We start from the raw sequence: 16,971 nt of genomic DNA, 5'->3' as shown, positions 1-16,971 counted from the left end.
CTTTCTCACCAGAGTGTCCGTGTGTACAGTCCATGTTAAGTCCTCTGTGATGTGGACTCCCAGATATCTGAAGCTGCTCACCCTATCGACAGAAGTCCCATTAATCCACAAGGGCGCGTGCGTCCTCGATTGTGATCCACGCCTAAAGTCCACAATCAGCTCTTTGGTTTTGCTGACGTTCAGGTGTAGGCTGTTGTCCTGGCACCAGAGTGACAGGTCAGCCACCTCCTCGCGGTAGGCCTTCTCATCGCAGTCGGTGATCAGGCCCACGACCACGGTGTCGTCAGCAAACTTGATGATGGTGTTGGAGCTGGACCTGGCCACACAGTCATGTGTGTACAGGGAGTACAGTAGGGGGCTGAGGACGCAGCCCTGGGGGGATCCTGTATTCAGGGTGAGGGAGCTTGACATGTACTTCCCCACCTTGACCACCTGGGGGCGGCCTGTGAGGAAGTCCAGGATCCAGGTGCACAGCGGACCATTCAATCCGGGCTCCATCAGCTTGACAGCCAGTCTGGTGGGGACTATGGTGTTGAAAGCTGAACTATAATCGATGAACAGCATTCTCACATAGGCCCCCTTCTGGCCATCCAGGTGCGTGAGCGTGGTGTGCAGTACCTGGGAGACCGCGTCATCCGTGGATCTGTTTTGCCGGTACGCGAACTGCAACGTGTCCAAGGTGCGGGGGAGGGAGGCGCAGATGTAATCCTTAATCAGCCTCTCGAAACACTTCATGACCACCGAGGTGAGAGCCACCGGACGGTAGTCATTCAGGCAGGCAGGAGAGGTGATCTTCGGCACAGGAACGACGGTGGACCTCTTGAAACAGGACGGGACAACTGATTCAGCCAGGGAGATGTTGAATATTGTGGTGAACACCGGAGCTAGCTGGTTAGCACAGGTCTTCAGTACTCGCCCAGATATGCCATCTGGGCCCGCAGCTTTCCTGGTGTTCACCCGCATCAAAGCCCTCCTGACCTCGTGCACGGACACTGAGAGTGCGCGCTCATCCCCAGCGGTGTAACTCCAATTAGCCGGCGAGCTAGCGGTGTTGCTGCCAGACTCGAACCACGCATAAAAGGAGTTCAGTTGGTTGGCCAGGGAGGTGTCCACACTCGTGGCTGGGGAGGAGCTGCTCTTGTAGTTAGTTATTGTTCGCAGCCCCTCCCACAAGCGTCTGGTGTCCCCCCGCTCCATCTGCAGCTCCACGGTCTCTCTGTACGTCCGTTTGGCGTCCCTCACCGCCCTCCGCAGATTTTACGACGGCGCTTTGTAATTGTCCATATTCCCAGATACAAGACCGTCGTTGTAAGCGGCCGTGCGAGCATTCAGAGCGCAGCGGATGGATTTATCAACCCATGGTTTCTGGTTTGGAAATATCCGAACTTTCACCGTGGGAACGATTTCATCCGCTAGCGTAGCCACAAAACTTACTACAACCTCCGTAAACTCGCTGACGTCACTTGAACTTGTTTGGAACATGTCCCAGTCTACGTCAGTCAGAGCGTCCTGAAGCGCAGCCTCCGATTGGTCCGTCCACCGCTTCACTTCCCTCGTCACCACCAGATCCCGCGCGATCAGAGGCCTGTAAACATGAAGCAGCGAGATCGCGGCGTGATCTAATTTCCCGAAAGCAGGGAAGCGAGACGGGCTTGTATCCGTTCTTGTAAGGAGTGTAACAATGGTCCAGAGTTCTGTCTCCCCTGGTGGCACACGTGATGTGTTGGTGGAAATTCGGCAGAACTTTTTTAAGGTTGGCCCTGTTAAAGTCCCCAGTCACCACCACAGCCGCGTCGGGATGTCTGATCCGCACAACGCATCGTACAGAACCGACAGAGCTGCGTCGGTGTCCGCTTGCGGTGGGATATAAACGGCTGTAATGATGACCGTGCTAAATTCCCGGGGGAGATAAAATGGACGGCATAGTATGGTCAGCTGTTCCAGGTTCGGCGAGCAGGAGTGGGAGAGGAATTTGGTGTTGTTGGCGTTACACCAGCGGTTGTTTACCATTAGGCAGACGCCTCCACCTTTGGATTTCCCCGACTCTCCCGTTCTGTCGCCGCGGAACACGGAGAAGGCCTCGGCTGGACGTATGGCTTCATCCGGCACCAGTGGGTTCAGCCATGTTTCCGTCAGACAGAGGACGCAACAGTTCCTCGTGTCTCGCTGGAATTTAATCCTCGCTCGAAGTTCATCCATCTTGTTCTCCAGGGACTGGACGTTAGCAAGAAGGATGCTTGGCAGAGGTGGACGGTAAGGTTGCGTCCTCATTCTGACCCGAATGCCGCCTCGTTTACCTCAGTGCTTCCTCCGTGGGCCTGCTCGTGGAACAGCGGCTCCATTCTTGTGTTGTTGTTGAGAGTGTTCCCGCGTAGGATTTCCGCCGGCCACTCTGCTCCACGGATAAAAAAGTCCCAAAGTTGTTCGTTTTAGGGAACATTTTATAGCCATGAGTGCATCGCAGTCTGATGAGTTAACTGTTGATGTTTTTTTCGCGGACATTATGATAAAAAAAAGGAAAAAAAATACTAAAAACTAAGAAAGTAACCGGAGCGCCGGCGCAGAGCGACCGCTAGGGGCGGCGCCACTATCGCCAATGGGATAGGAACTCTGTGTGTTGAGCCTGTAGTTTTAGCTATGGGAACCCGGTTTCAGAGTCCGGGCATTTTTTTTCTTCTGCTCGGTGAGGTGTGGGGTGAGGCTTCACCAGAGATTCTCCCAGGCCTCCGTTTGGTGTCGAGTGTATGTGGTGTGGGGAGGAGCCCCTGTCATGACACGTCCATCTGCTCCGGGCTTGTTGCACCTTGCCCTATCGCTACAACAAGGAGGTCCCTGAAAACGCTACTTGGGGAGCATATGGCATTAGGGACTGCCACCAAATACATACATACATAAAAATGCAAACATAAAAAATACTTTCCATAAACGCTTTTCACTCACCTGTTTCAGAACGTGCAAGTAGTCGTAGCAGAAGCCCACAATGTTGGCCGAGATGTCGTCATCCTCGTGCACCAGCAACTGCAGCAGCAGCGGGACCTTGGCTTCCACTGCCTGCAGTGTCTCTGCAGCGGCCTTCACGTTTCCCGCCTTGGCCAGTTTGGTCCAGCTCAACACCAGACTCTGGCCCATCCCGTTTACCAGCCTGGAAAACTTGGCCAGGAAGTCCACGTCCTCCTCCTGGAGAGGTGGGGTTTGGAAAAGATGTTTACTTAAGCAGGGTACAGACTATACCTACTATACTACACACCCAAGATAATGAAGCTGATTTTGGGCCCCAAGTGGGCTCGAACAGCCGTGAGCAAAGTCCCGATTGATGGCTCTAAAGATTATCGTGCAGTGTGAGGTACGGTTGGGCGATCATTTCTATTTTCATATTGTCAAATCGTGGCTATTCAAGATCGAAGAAGTCATACAACAGCAGCGATGCCGGCGAATGGGAGCACTGCTAAGCATAAAGTAAAATGTACAGTGCATATTCATGCCCTCTCCATGACATCATACATTTTTTCTTTTGGATTCTCTGTAAAAAAATAAAAAATAAAAAAAATAATTGCAAAAATTAAGATCACTAGCCTGTCACCCGCCATGTTTGTTAACTCTTGGTAATCTCGCATAGCCACACCTCTGTCAAATTGTGTCGCTACGCGAGATTAGGATTAGGTGGTTAGTGAATGGAATCTGTTAGTGTGTGGTGTACTGTTTGGGCAAATTGTTGCTCTCCACTAGTGCTAGGCGATAAAACTAACTATCGCAACATTTTTTCCCTCTGTCAAAATAATATAAGCTCCTTAATTTCAATAATGTCTTCTGTAGATTTGTTCATTTCTAGACACGTTAGGCAAGTGACAACAAAAAGCCAATTAATTTATATGATCTCAAGCTGACCTTTCCCCTCTAGCCAATTACGTTTGTCGCTATTGAGAGAAGCCATGCCACGTCCCCTGTATTTAGGTTGCACTTGTAAACACACAGGCAGCAGAGACAGAGCGGCAGCATCCAGAATGAGCAACTCAGAGGAGAAAGAGAAAGATGATGTATTGTTGACAAATGAGGGCCACCCAACCCCCGTCGGGTTCCATTCGGGTGTCCCCGCCTGGCTCTGGGTGGGCTGACGAAGCGCCAGGGGAGCCTCCGCAGGCTCAAGCTCCTGAAACTGGTTGGGAAGAGAATCGCGTGACTCTCAGCCAGCCAGCGGCTGCCCCCTCAGTGTGTAGGGTTTGGTTTCGCGTGACTGGCAGGGATGCGCTGTACCGCCAGGGCTCACATTAATGATCCTTCCACACATCGATAGTTTGGCAGTTTTTTTTGTTACATTTAATTTCCGACCCAAAGCAGACGGTAAATATCCATTGTGTAAAATATGTCGACGAAGACGGGCAACACCACAAACTTCATTATTTATTTGGATTTAGGCCTACTTGCCATATTTATTTTGTATTTGATTTTATCAATTTTATTTAACTTGTTCACTGTTCTTGTTCACGCCTTACTTACATTATGAGTGCTGTCAATGTTCATTATATAAAAATAATGTTTAGCATTTTATTTTCAGACCACCCCCCCACAATCTTTCTGATATTTAATTTGTAAAAAAAAAAAAAAAAAAAAAAAAAAATAAAAGAGGATGCTTAATGCTGTTAAGTTTTGTTGGATTTTTTTTTTTACGGCACAGATTTTTATTTCAAGACTAGTGTTTATTAAGGGCAATTTCATTCCAGCAATGAATGTGTTTTTAAAATGCATCATGGCATAAAGAAAGAAAGAATAAATAAAAAAGAAAAAAGGCCTTAAACGGTATGAAATATAAAAAATAAATCTGAATAATCTTGTAGTGTGGGCCAGGCTTTACTTCCATCACATCCAGGATGTGGAAATGAGCAGGAAGGGGACACAAGTCCTCTTGACTTGTCTGGAAAACCAGTTTGGTACTTGCGTAAATCATCAAAGAGGAGGAAATACAGACGTGGACAAATTTGTTGGTACCCTTACAGCTCACTGAAAGCCTGACAGCTTCATTCCTCTTGAAAAGTGATGGAATTAAAAGTATATTCTCATGTATAGCTGCATGCCTTTGGTATGTCACAGAGAAAAGCAAAGAAACTGTGAAAAGAGATACATTATTGCTAAAGAGATGAATTATATTCTAAAACGGCCTGGACAGATTTGCTGGTACCCTTCGACGAAAAAATAACCCACAATTTTCTCTGAAATAACTTAAAACTCACAAATGTAATTGGCATCCATCATTGTTTATTCCATATTTCATAGAAATCAGACTTTGCTTTTGATTTTTGATTCAACAGAATATTTCACATAATAAAACAATTGAAAATGGCATGGACCAAAATGATGGGACCCTTAACCAAATATTTTGTTGTACAAACTTTAGAGGCAATCACTGCAATCAAGTGATTTCTGTAGCTCTCAATGAGACTTCTGCACCTGTCAACAGGTAGTTTGACCTACTCTTCCTGAGCAAACTGCTCCAGCTGTGTCATGTTTGAAGGGTGCCTTCTCCAGATTGCATGTTTCAGCTCTTTCCATCGATGTTCGATAGGACTGAATTCAGTGCTCATAGAAGGCCACTTCAGAATAGTCCAATGTTTTGTTCTTATCCATTCTTGGGTGCTTTTAGCTGTGTTTTGGGTCATTAACCTGTTGGAGGACCCATGACCTGCGACTGCGACAGAGCTTTCTGAAACTGGGCAGTATGTTTCGCTCCAGAATGCCTTGATAGTCTTGAGATTTCATTGTGCCCTGCACAGATTCAAGGCCCCCCCGTGCCAGACGCAGCAAAGCAGCCCCAAAACATAACCGAGCCTCCATGTTTCACAGTAGGTATGGTACTCTTTTCTTTGAAAGCTTCAAAGACAACCCTCTCCTTTGCTTTCGCTGGTCCATGTTCAGTGTGGTGCACATGATGATACCAAACAGCAGAGTGACTAATTTTTTTAATTTAAATAGGCTGAATGACTGATTATAAGATTGAGGACATATGTGATACCAATTAAAGAAAACAGTTAGTTTGAAATATCACTATAATTATAATAACACAATAATTTACCACTCTTCACAGTTTCTTTGCTTTACTCTATGACATACCAAAGGCATGCAGGTATACATGAGAAAATTGCTTTTAATTTCATTACTATTCAGGAGGAATGAAGCATTGTTTCAATGAGCTGTAAGGGTACCAACAAATTTGTCTACATCTGTGTCTGTCATCAGCCTCAGAATCGGGGTGCATTTTGATTGCAGGGGATAGGTACATGATATATTTAATATTAAATATGGTATACAATGTATGGAGACATTGAGGCTTATGAAACAATAGCAGATTTATAGATCAGAAGTAGCAATGAGAATGAGAACGAAGAGAGCGACGATCAGAGTAAACTCAGATGTTGAAAAATAGCTGTGTCAAATTTTGAATGGAATTCTGGGACTTGTAGTAGCACCCAACATCTTATGAATTGCCACTTTAATACGTATGAACAATTTTTTTTTTCCATGAGCCATATAGAACAGAATTTGAAATTATTGGGGTAATCTAACTACATTTTTTCTTCCCACACACCATCATTATTGCACCATAAATCACCACCTGCTCTTGGGTTAAGTATTTTAATTAATAAAATTAGTAGTTAAGCATTTTTGTGTGAATGAGATCAAAAATGTTGACATTTCGCAATTGGGCAACATTGACAACCCCTGTATTAGTCGCTGTTGTATTAGTCGCTGTTGCTTGCTGTTCGGAAGGCCAAGCACACTGACGTTGACTTGGCCAGTCTCACCGAGAGCGTCATACCTGCTCCACGTTGAAGAAGCCTGCCGATTGCAGCACTTGGCACAGAGACTCCACCAGCTTAGTTTTGTCCATGGGGTCCATGCCCTTGTTGATGATCTCAAACAGGCAGTCACACGCTTCTTCTCGCAGCTCCTCCACAGACATCTGACTCAGCAGCAAGTTCACAAACCTAGAATAACAAAGGGACAGGGTTTAATGCTGTGCATTTAGTTGTCTGTTGTAGTCTTAGTCGAGTTAATAAGAAACCCAAGCTTTACACAGGTTTCTTTTTTTTGTCCAAACTTTGATTTAACTCGTTGTTGGATGACCTTTCAGGTAAACAGATTCAGATTCATAATTGTACGGTTTAACAACTGTCGAAAGATGCAAAATATGATACCAAAGAGGTTAAGTTTGCCAGTGCTGAGAAACTGTTGCCACTTAACACTTTGAAGTAATTATTGCCTGGAGTCACAGCATTGGTATGGATTTAAACATGCCGACAGTCTTTCTGTTGAGTCACCGACCGGTCGTTGGCAATGAGGTTGAGGTCGATCCAGGACACGTAGGCCCCCACCACCTCCAGACACTGGCAGGTGAGCTCGGGTTGGGACTGCTGGTAGGCCTGCAGGATCTGAAACCAGGATTCCACCAGGTTGTGGATGCACTGCTCCCTCATGGTGTCCTTGATCAGAGTGTTCCTGCGAGTCTCCTGAAATCGCAGCAAACTCAATGTATGCTAATGGAATATGACATACGTACGAAAATATGTATTGTGTGTTATCACCGGGTGCGTTGCATTACATTTCACTGCATATATGTATGAAAGTATGTATATGTATGTGACGAATAAACCTCTTGAATCTTGAACGTATGCCACTTAAATTCTATATGGACCAAACCAGAACACCTCAACTTAAAGTCTCAAGTAAGTAACCTATTGGTTAGTGGCCAAATAGGGCAGTAAGGTGTTTCGGTTTTTCATGGTCCTTGTGATATAAATTTGCACCATAAAGACATTGCAAATGGCTGTGTTGGAAAAAATTAACACTCGCTCTGCATACAAAGCAAATGATTTAAATCAAATGCTGCTGTTTAAACATGTGACTTACACTAAAACAAGATACTTTGGGTGTGATGCCGTACAACCGTAGGATTTGGCCCAAACGTGACGAGTGGTGGACACTAGCTATGTCAGATTGACGATTATGTCTTTCGGCGATCGAAGGACATTAAAAGACAGATGATATACAGTATATATATATACACAGTATAGTGTACACACACACACACACACACACACACACACACACACACACACACACACACACACACACACACACACACACACACACACACACACACACACACACACACACACACACACACACACACACACACACACACACACACACACCTTTCGGGTTAAATTTATGGAAAATGTAAAAAGTTCACGCGACAGTGATATGATATCATGAAAGTAGGGCATTTAAGAAGAAGCATGCAATGGTGATTTCCTCATCTCAAACAATTTCCTGAAAACAAAAGCCAACCACAGTGGTGGGTTTACCACAACAAAAAATGTCAATGTCTCAATAACTTGTCATGTGCCCTTGAGCATCAAATACAGCTTGACAAGCATGTCTCACGCTTTTCACAAGTCCACTTATTGTCTGCTGAGGCATGGCACCCCACTCTTCTTGAAGGGTGGTCCTCAGGTCATTGAGGTTCTGGGGCACAGTTACGAGCCTCTACACGGCGACTCAGCTGATCTCATAGGTTTTCTATGGGATTCAGGTCTGGAGAAAGTGCAGGCCACTCCATTTGAGGTACCCCAGTCTCCAGCAGCCATTCCCTAATGATGCAACCTCGATGAGCTGGAGCATTGTCGTCCATGAAGATGAAATTAAGCCTGTGTTGTTCATGCATGGCACAATGACTGGATTAATGATGTTATTCAGGTAGTATGGGCTTGTCACTGTACCATTCACAAAGTGTAGGGCAGTTCTGTATTGACTAGACACACCTGCCCACACTGTAACACCACCACCACCAAAGGCTCGTCTGGTGACAACAGTGGCTGATGCATAGCGCTCTCCTTGGCGTCTCCAACATCGTTGGCGGCCATCATTTCTGCTCAACGTGAATCGACTTTCATCAGAGAACAGCACTGAGGCCCACTGGTCCCTCGTCCAGCGTAGATGCTCCCTGGCCCATGCAAGACAATGATGCCTGTGCCTAGTGGTGTGGTCAGGTACCCTTGCAGGTTGCCTAGCACGTAGACCACGCCAATGTAAACGGTTTTGAATGGTCTGACACCTGTTGTGAATTTTGCCGTTCAGCTCCTTGTGAGAGAACAGCAAGTTGTGCAAAAAGTACTGAAAAATTGAACAATTGGACATGTGCATTCAAAAGTTTAGAGAAGGTCAAATTAAGTTCACCTGTAAAGATTATAGTGCATTATAGGTTCACCCTGAAATTTCACCCGAAAGCCGAATATCCCTACCTTTTTGTGAGTAGTGTGTGTGTGTGTGTACACACACACACACACACACACACACACACACACACACACACACACACACACACACACACACACACACACACACACACACACACACACACACACACACACACACACACACACACACACACACACACTTTCCCCCCCACCATGAAAAATCTTGCTGAACATTGAAATGGTGTAAGTGCAGTTTACCGTGTTCGATCATAGTGCATGTTTAACAAAGAGGTGTATTAGATTTGCTGTCACAAATCAGCCGCAGAATTGCTTCACTGCAATATTTCCGGCAACATCGCCGATCACTGGGGGGCGGGGGGCACAATTGTACGACTGAAATTTTAAACTATCGCCAAGCCTAGTGGACACGATAAGAAGAAGAAGAAACCGTACAAACTCTTCACCATCAGTAGTCAGTATTAGTCAAAAGGCTGACTTCTCTGCACAGCGTTTCACCAGGATTAGATTACATCCAGGAGAATCACACAATATTTCTCAAAAGGAAGGTACGCCACAAGTTTTGCCAAGTTTGCATTCACAACATACGAGAAATGTTGTCATCTATCGGGGCATATTGGAGGCAACTGCAATACTTGACCGTGACCGACTGATCATTATCCAGTTGAACATCGGAATCCTATATCAGCCTTGCTGTCACTTTAGTACACTGGGCGTCATTCACCAACATGTGGGTAGAAATGTTCTTACTTTAAGCAGGGTAAAAGTCAGTATGCAATGTCCACGCTGGATTCGAGACACGTTTGTAGCAGGATTTCTTACCCATGTTCGTATTTTGATTAATCCAAATAATGTCAAATTGACAGGGCGTGCCCGTAACTTCTAATTAGCAGAATACTCCTTCTGCGGGCTTGTATAGGGATGGCTCATATAGGCTTGGGCGATATCCAAAATTTTATATCATGATGCAGTCCCGCCCAAATATCGTGATGCGCGATATTATCGTCGTTGTTGACAGGGGGGATTCATTCAATGATACTAAATACATCTACAATAAAAACAATATTTGTTTTTTTGGAGAGACGGTGAACCTTTAATGCCAGATCATGGAGAACGGATGGCAAGTTGCGTGTGGGCGTTCACGTTATTGGTCGACTGATTAATCTGTCGGCCGATACAAAATCTGCCGAGCCGCTGCTTCCTCAGTCTCCTCTCTGAAAGTCACATACCCCGCCGCGGTGCCCACATAGTCCTGCCTTCTCTCACTCACTCGCTGTCTTCATGGTCTCACTGGCTCATCCGGTCTGTTATGGTGTAAGCTCATTAAAAATGGCAAGTGCAGAGCCTCCTACCAGTTTTGAAAGAAAATAGCAGGAATGCTGTTTGGAAATACTTTGCATGAGGCAAAACGTAAACCAAACTCAGAGAGCTGAAGTGGAGTTTTTCTCCTCCAGACAGCTCTGCACTGTGAGTGCGTTCCCGTGGCGGTTTCACTGTGTTTTTATTTTAGATCTATTTATTTTTGTGTGTTTCCTAACTTGCATCAAACTACTGTTTTCTTTTTAGTTTTGGTTCAAAAAGAGAATATCCATATCAGAATAAAGCCACAATTTCAGACACAGAAGGGTGATACATAATGATTAACAGAGTTATAAGAAACATCAAATAAACCATAGCTAATAATTATGGCTCCAATGAGGATGAACCAAATTTCTTTCACAATATATTTTCTAAACTCTAAAAATTCTCAGACTTTAGGGGTCCATCCTGTAGGGATGGTTTCTTATTATTCTCCTTGGTGCGAATCGAGCGAAACTGTCTAGAACCGAACCAACCGCTGGAGCTATGTACATGGTTGGGGTGTTGTCAGAACCGGGATGTCGTTAACATCTCGTGGTTCAAGTTTCATCCAAATCGTTCCACATACGGAACAGAAATTTGTGAAAAACCGACAAAATTGACCGGAAGTAGCCAAACGTTCATACATCACCGACACGCCAACATTCGAAAAATTCCTTATAAGTGTGCATCTTGTGGTTCTGAACGTCCATTTGCCAAACGCATTCTGTGCGGTGCGTAGTGTAGAGTCAATCACTCTGTAGTGGCTAAAGATTACAAACTACGCCTGTGTCTGTGTACCGTCTGACCTTGTTGAAGTCGGCAGGGCTGGTCGATTGATATTTTATCTCTTTTGTCTTCAATCATAAGTGAAGACATTTACTTGTCGTAAATGAAGACATTCTATGTCAGATCCAATCCCATGTGAGATCCGGAGTTGTGTGTTCCTCCTTTCTTTGCCAGATTCGCGGAAATTGTAAGACAAAATCTGCAAGTCCATGATGAGTTTCATGTTTAATAACGAATTGGAAAAATACAATTCCGCAAAGACGTCAACCCTTTTCCGGTTTCATCAAATCGTAACCTATCCTAAAACTTGGCCACAAAAAAACGATCCACAGAAAGCTATCACCACATAGAGTCCACCCGGACTATATGAATGAATGACACATTTAATGTCCTAGGAACGCATCGGAAAAAAAGTAAATGCGAAATTTTCATAACTCACAGAAAGACGTTACCGCTTTATGGATTTTATGGAACCGTAACCCATCGGAAAATGAAATCTGCAGAAATGTGTTACCACTTTAATTACGTTAGTAGGTTATTGTTGCCCCATATGGCATTAACTGGTCAAACATCTGTAAATAAGTCATTATTGCACCACACAACAAACGTCACATGTCCGTCACTGTGGCTGCAGCTCTATTTCCACAGACAACACGGTGAGTTATACAATGTAAGATTTGGTTTAGAGACAATAGCATGTATTTAGTGTATTTGTTATTTCAAATAATTACAACGTTTGTTTATTCTTGTTCCAGAAGCCGAAAAATAGCCAAAAGTCTAAGGCTATAAAGAAAAAACATAAAAAAAAATGTCAATTTAAATTATATCTGTGAAAAAAGTGAATAAAGATGAGAAGCCTTCAAATATAACTTGACTCTAGTGGTTGGCCAATTAATTGGGCCGATATTTGCACATTTTGGGATAATTGGCATTGGCTAATGCCTGCGCTCACAAGGTCGATTTAGAAAAAATGTCTGCAGACTAGTGTTGTCAATAATATAAATTTACCTATACACCTCCATACACTTTGGATATACCTGTACCAGCTGCTTCTTCGCTCTCTCTCTGACAGCGAGTCACATACCCTGCCACGGTGCCAAATATCCCCGCCTCCTCTCACTCCCTCGTTGTCTAGTGTGAGAAAATGCAGATGATCAATGCTTTGAATGTTTCATATGTGTTATATAAGACAATAGCCTTTTAGTATCTTACGTAGCTTTTTTTAAATTCATCTTGGGATTTAATGACTCATTTAGAGCTCACATTGTAGAGACTGTTCTTTACCTATAATACTATATCGTCACAAGACTAGACCACATTCCATCTTCACTCACACCTTGTGTGGATATAAGGATAACCCCTGGGGGCTTGACAGAGTATTCGGGTTTGTTTAATAGCACAGTCAGATTGTATCTGTGACTGAAGTTTGACTGTTAAATCATTGTATGAGAGAAACACCCGGGGATATGATGGGGGGGGCATAATCCTGTGAATGACACCTAACCAATGGCAGACAACCTCTCATTGGTATAAAAATCCTCTTCTGTAGAAGGGCAGAATGTACAGCATCACGGTTTGAAAGTGCATATGTATCTTTCTCTTTATTCTGCAGAATAAGTATCTTTAATACTCTGTTTTCCTGCAGTGAAACAGGTTCACCTCACCGACCCTGCAGTGAGAATTCTCCAACACTAGTCTCATTCATTTGTTATGGTGTTGCACATTAAATATGGCAAGTACAGAAGCCTCCACGACCGCTTTTGAAAATTGGAAATACTTTTTTGCATAAAAGGCTAAATGTGAACTTAACTCAGAGATTTGGAGTTGTGTTTTGCTGCGCTGTGGAATAGTGTTTCCTAACATGTATGAAACAATTTTTTTTAAACACAACACAGTTCTTTTTAGTTCCGGTTCAATAAGGGAACGGAGAGCACAGCGGAGCGCAGATCGCAGGCCTCCCGATGTGTTCCGATCATGGAAATCAGCTTCCTTGAAGCCAATTTCACTTAAAATAAAAATAATAATCGTAAAAACAGCACATAAAAAGGGCACCGTGGACATCACAATAAATGTTCATTTAACTGCTACATACAGTACAGTGAGGTAGTGGAGCCTGTCTGTGGCTCCGTGAGGACCCCTCGTGAGGTCAGCATTGACAGTTCTTATGGCTTGTGGGAAAAATCTCAGTCTCTCTGTTCTCGCCGTGTGACTGCGGAGCGCTTGCCTGACCGCAGCAGCTGGAACAGTCCGTTGTTGGGGTGCTGAGGATCCTTCATGATCCTGTGGGCTCTGCTACTATACCTGCTGGTGTATAAGTCCTGCAGGGAGGGGAGAGTAGTTCCAGTGGTACGTTCAGCTGAACGCACCACCCTCTGTAGGGCCCGCCTGTCCTGAGCAGTACAGTTCCCAAAACAGGCCGTGATGTTGCCTATCAGGATGCTCTCCACTGCTCCAGAGTAGAAGGACTTGAGGATCCTCACCGAGACCCGGAATTTCCTCAGCTGCCTGAGGTGGTAAGGACGCTGCCTCGCCTTTCTCACATGAGTGTCTGTTTGTAAAGTCCATATTAAATGTGGACTCCCAGATACTTGAAGCTGCTCATCCTGTCGAAGTGCCATCAATCACGCGCGTGCGTCCTCGATTGTAATCCACGCCTAAAGTCCAGAATCAGCTACTTGGTTTTGCTGACGTTCAGGTGGAGGCTGTTGTCCTGGCACCAGAGTGACAGGTCAGTCACCTCCTCGTGGTAGGCTTTCCCATCGCCGTCGGTGATGAGGCCAACGGTGGCGTCAGCAACCTTGATGATGGTGTTGGAGCTGGACCTGGCCACATAGTCATGTGTGTACAAGGAGTACAGTAGGGGGCTGAGGACGCAGCCCTGGGGGGATCCTGGGTGAGGGAGCTGGAAATGTGCTTCCCCACCCTAACCACCTGGGGCCAGGCTGAGAGGAAGTCCAGGATCCAGGCACACAGCGGAGTATTCAGTCCAAGCTCAGTCTGGTGGGGACTATGGTATTGAAAGCTGAACTATAATCGATGAACAGCAATCTCACATAGGCCCCTTCCGGACATCCAGGTGCGTGAGCGTGGTGTGCAGTACCTGGGAAACCGCATCATCTGTGGATCTGTTCTCCTGGTACACAAACTGCAAGGGTCTAAGGTGCGGGGGAGGGAGGCGCATATATAATCCTTAATCAGCCTCTCGAAACACTTCACGACCATCGAGGTAAGGGCCACCTGACGGTGATCATTCAGGCAGGCAGGAGAGGCGACCATCGGGACAGGAACAACGGTGAACCTCTTGAAGCTGGACGGGACCACTGATTTAGCCAGGGAGATGTTGAATATTGTAGTGAGCTGGTTAGCGCAGGTCTTCAGTACTCGTCCAGATATGCCATCTGGGCCCGCAGCTTTCCTGATGTTCACCCGCATCAGAGCCCTCCTGACATCATGCTCAGACACAGAGTGCGCGCTTATCCCCACCGGTGTATCTCCAATTAGCCGGCGAGCTAGCGGTGCTGTTGCAAGACTCAAACCGCGCATAAAAGGAGTTCAGTTCGTTGACTAGGGAGGCGTCGACACTCGTGGCTGGGGAGCAGCTGCTCTTGTAGTTTGTTATAGTCTGCAGGGCCTGCCACAGGCGTCTGGTATCCCGTTACTCCATCTATAGCTCCACAGTCTCTCTGTATGTCCGTTTAGCGTCCTTCACCGCCCTCCGCAGATTGTATGACGCCGCTTTGTAGTTGCCCATATTTCCGGATACAAGACCGTCGTTGTAAGCAGCGGTGCGAGCATTCAGAGCGCAGCGACCCACGGTTTCTGGTTTGGAAATATCCCAACTTTCACCGTAGGAACGATACTGTCTGCTAACTGGCCACGAAGCTCACAGCCACTTCTGTAAAATCGCTGACGTCACTTGAATTTGATTGGAACATGTCCCAGTCCACCTCAGTCAGAGCGTACGGAAGCGCAGCCTCCGATCGGTCCGTTCACCGCTTCACTTCCTTCGTCACCACCATTTCTCGCGCAATCAGAGGCCTGTAAACGGGAACCTGCGGAATCGTGGTATGATCTGATTTCCCGAAAGCAGGGAGGGAGACTGTCTTGTATCCGTTCTTGTAGGTGTATAACAATGGTCCAAAGTTCTATCTCCCCTGGTGGCACACGTGATGTGTTGGTAGAAATTAGGCTTCTGCCTAATTTTTTAAGGTTCGCCCTGTTAAAGTCCCCGGTCACCACCACAGCCGGGTCTGGATGCTTGTTTTGAAATCCGCACAACACATCATCATGGATTCATTTTTCAGAGTCTGCTTTTGACAGGAAGCCTCTGTTTTGTATATTTGAGATTAAGTTGTTCACGAGATCCTCAGTTGAACAGCCATGAACTGGCTGAACAATGCCATGAACAGCGGTAACTCATTTACAATTCTCTTAAAGGTTTCAATGATATTATTGTTAATGATACGTTTTTTAATTGCTCGTGTACCACTTTGTTGTACAGGAAGAGCAGACACGTCAAAGAATATGCCACAGTGATATTAAGTCCTTTTGATATGACCAAGTCCAGAGTAAAAGTAAAAAAGAGTATGCCCCTTATTGTGGGTGGGTCCACAAACATGCTGAGTGAGGTCAAATGTCTAAAATAGGCTAATGAAGCGTTGAGCATCTGGGTCTGTTTGATTTTCAACGTGAATGTTAAAATCCCCTCAGATAATTACACAATCATAATCACTGAGACCTTGGACAGTAGCTCAGAGAATTCATCTAGAAAGCCACATTTAGATTTTAGTGGCCGATAGACAGTGATGATTGAAACCGGAGAACTGCAGTTTATAGATAGAGCAAGGTGTTCAAAAGATGTGACTTATCTGTGGGGGATTTCCTTGCAGGTATACATATCAGAGAAGACAGCCGCACTGCCTCTCATCAGCTCTCGTGGTTTGGATGAATTTGAAATTAGGTGCTGTCTCAATGAGTGCAACTGTGCCATTTCTGTCCAGCCAGGTCTCAGTCAGGACAGTGAAATCCAGGGCATGGGTACTTATAAGGTCATTAACTAAAAATGACTTATTAGTTAGTGACCTGATGTTTAAAAAGGCATTTTTAATGTTCTCGGTGCATAGCTTTGGGGGGGACTGGTAGTTGAAAGTCTGAACCAGTAGTAAAGGGTTAGGTTTAGGGGAGACGAGGCTGGTGGACAGATTCCAACTCAAGGAAAAAATCCAACTGTAACATAAGTGGCACTCTAAAATTACAAATGATGCTGTGAACCCTAAAGTGGATGTTACAGTAACTATTATAATGTCTGTCATGTACCATTCATTACCTGGTAAAACTAAAAATAATGACATATTTCAGGCAGGTGGCTTACAGGTGGCTACTTCCGTGTAGGCTACATCAACAACAATATGGTGACTGATATTACAAAAGTAGAAAAAAAATTGTAAAAACAGAACATGAAGGTGAAAAATTTCTTTATTTACCTTTGTTAAGATTGCCGCTAAGCAAAGACCCGTGTTATTTCACGGTAAGGGGGTGAGGCGATTGCGAACGTTAGTGTAGTGAATACTGACAGACT

At 45.1% G+C, this 16,971-nt stretch overlaps 1 protein-coding gene across 2 annotated transcripts in view; it reads right to left on the bottom strand.

Moving 5' to 3' along the window:
• Positions 1 to 16,971, bottom strand: part of xpot (exportin, tRNA (nuclear export receptor for tRNAs)) — a 50,126-nt gene that overhangs the window by 12,460 nt on the left and 20,695 nt on the right. For both annotated transcript variants that reach the window (XM_080022100.1, XM_080022099.1), the window contains exons 7-9: positions 7,315 to 7,499; positions 6,809 to 6,977; positions 2,941 to 3,177 (exon numbers count right to left, since the gene is read on the bottom strand). In XM_080022100.1, coding sequence (XP_079878226.1) covers positions 2,941 to 3,177; positions 6,809 to 6,977; positions 7,315 to 7,499 — 591 coding nt within the window. The remainder of the gene's footprint in view (positions 1 to 2,940; positions 3,178 to 6,808; positions 6,978 to 7,314; positions 7,500 to 16,971) is intronic.

Source organism: Zeus faber (assembly GCF_960531495.2).
Source record: "Zeus faber genome assembly, chromosome: 21".
NCBI classification, from domain to species: domain Eukaryota; kingdom Metazoa; phylum Chordata; class Actinopteri; order Zeiformes; family Zeidae; genus Zeus; species Zeus faber.
Note: the sequence above shows the minus strand (reverse complement) of the source record. Positions and strands in the feature narration are given on the sequence as shown.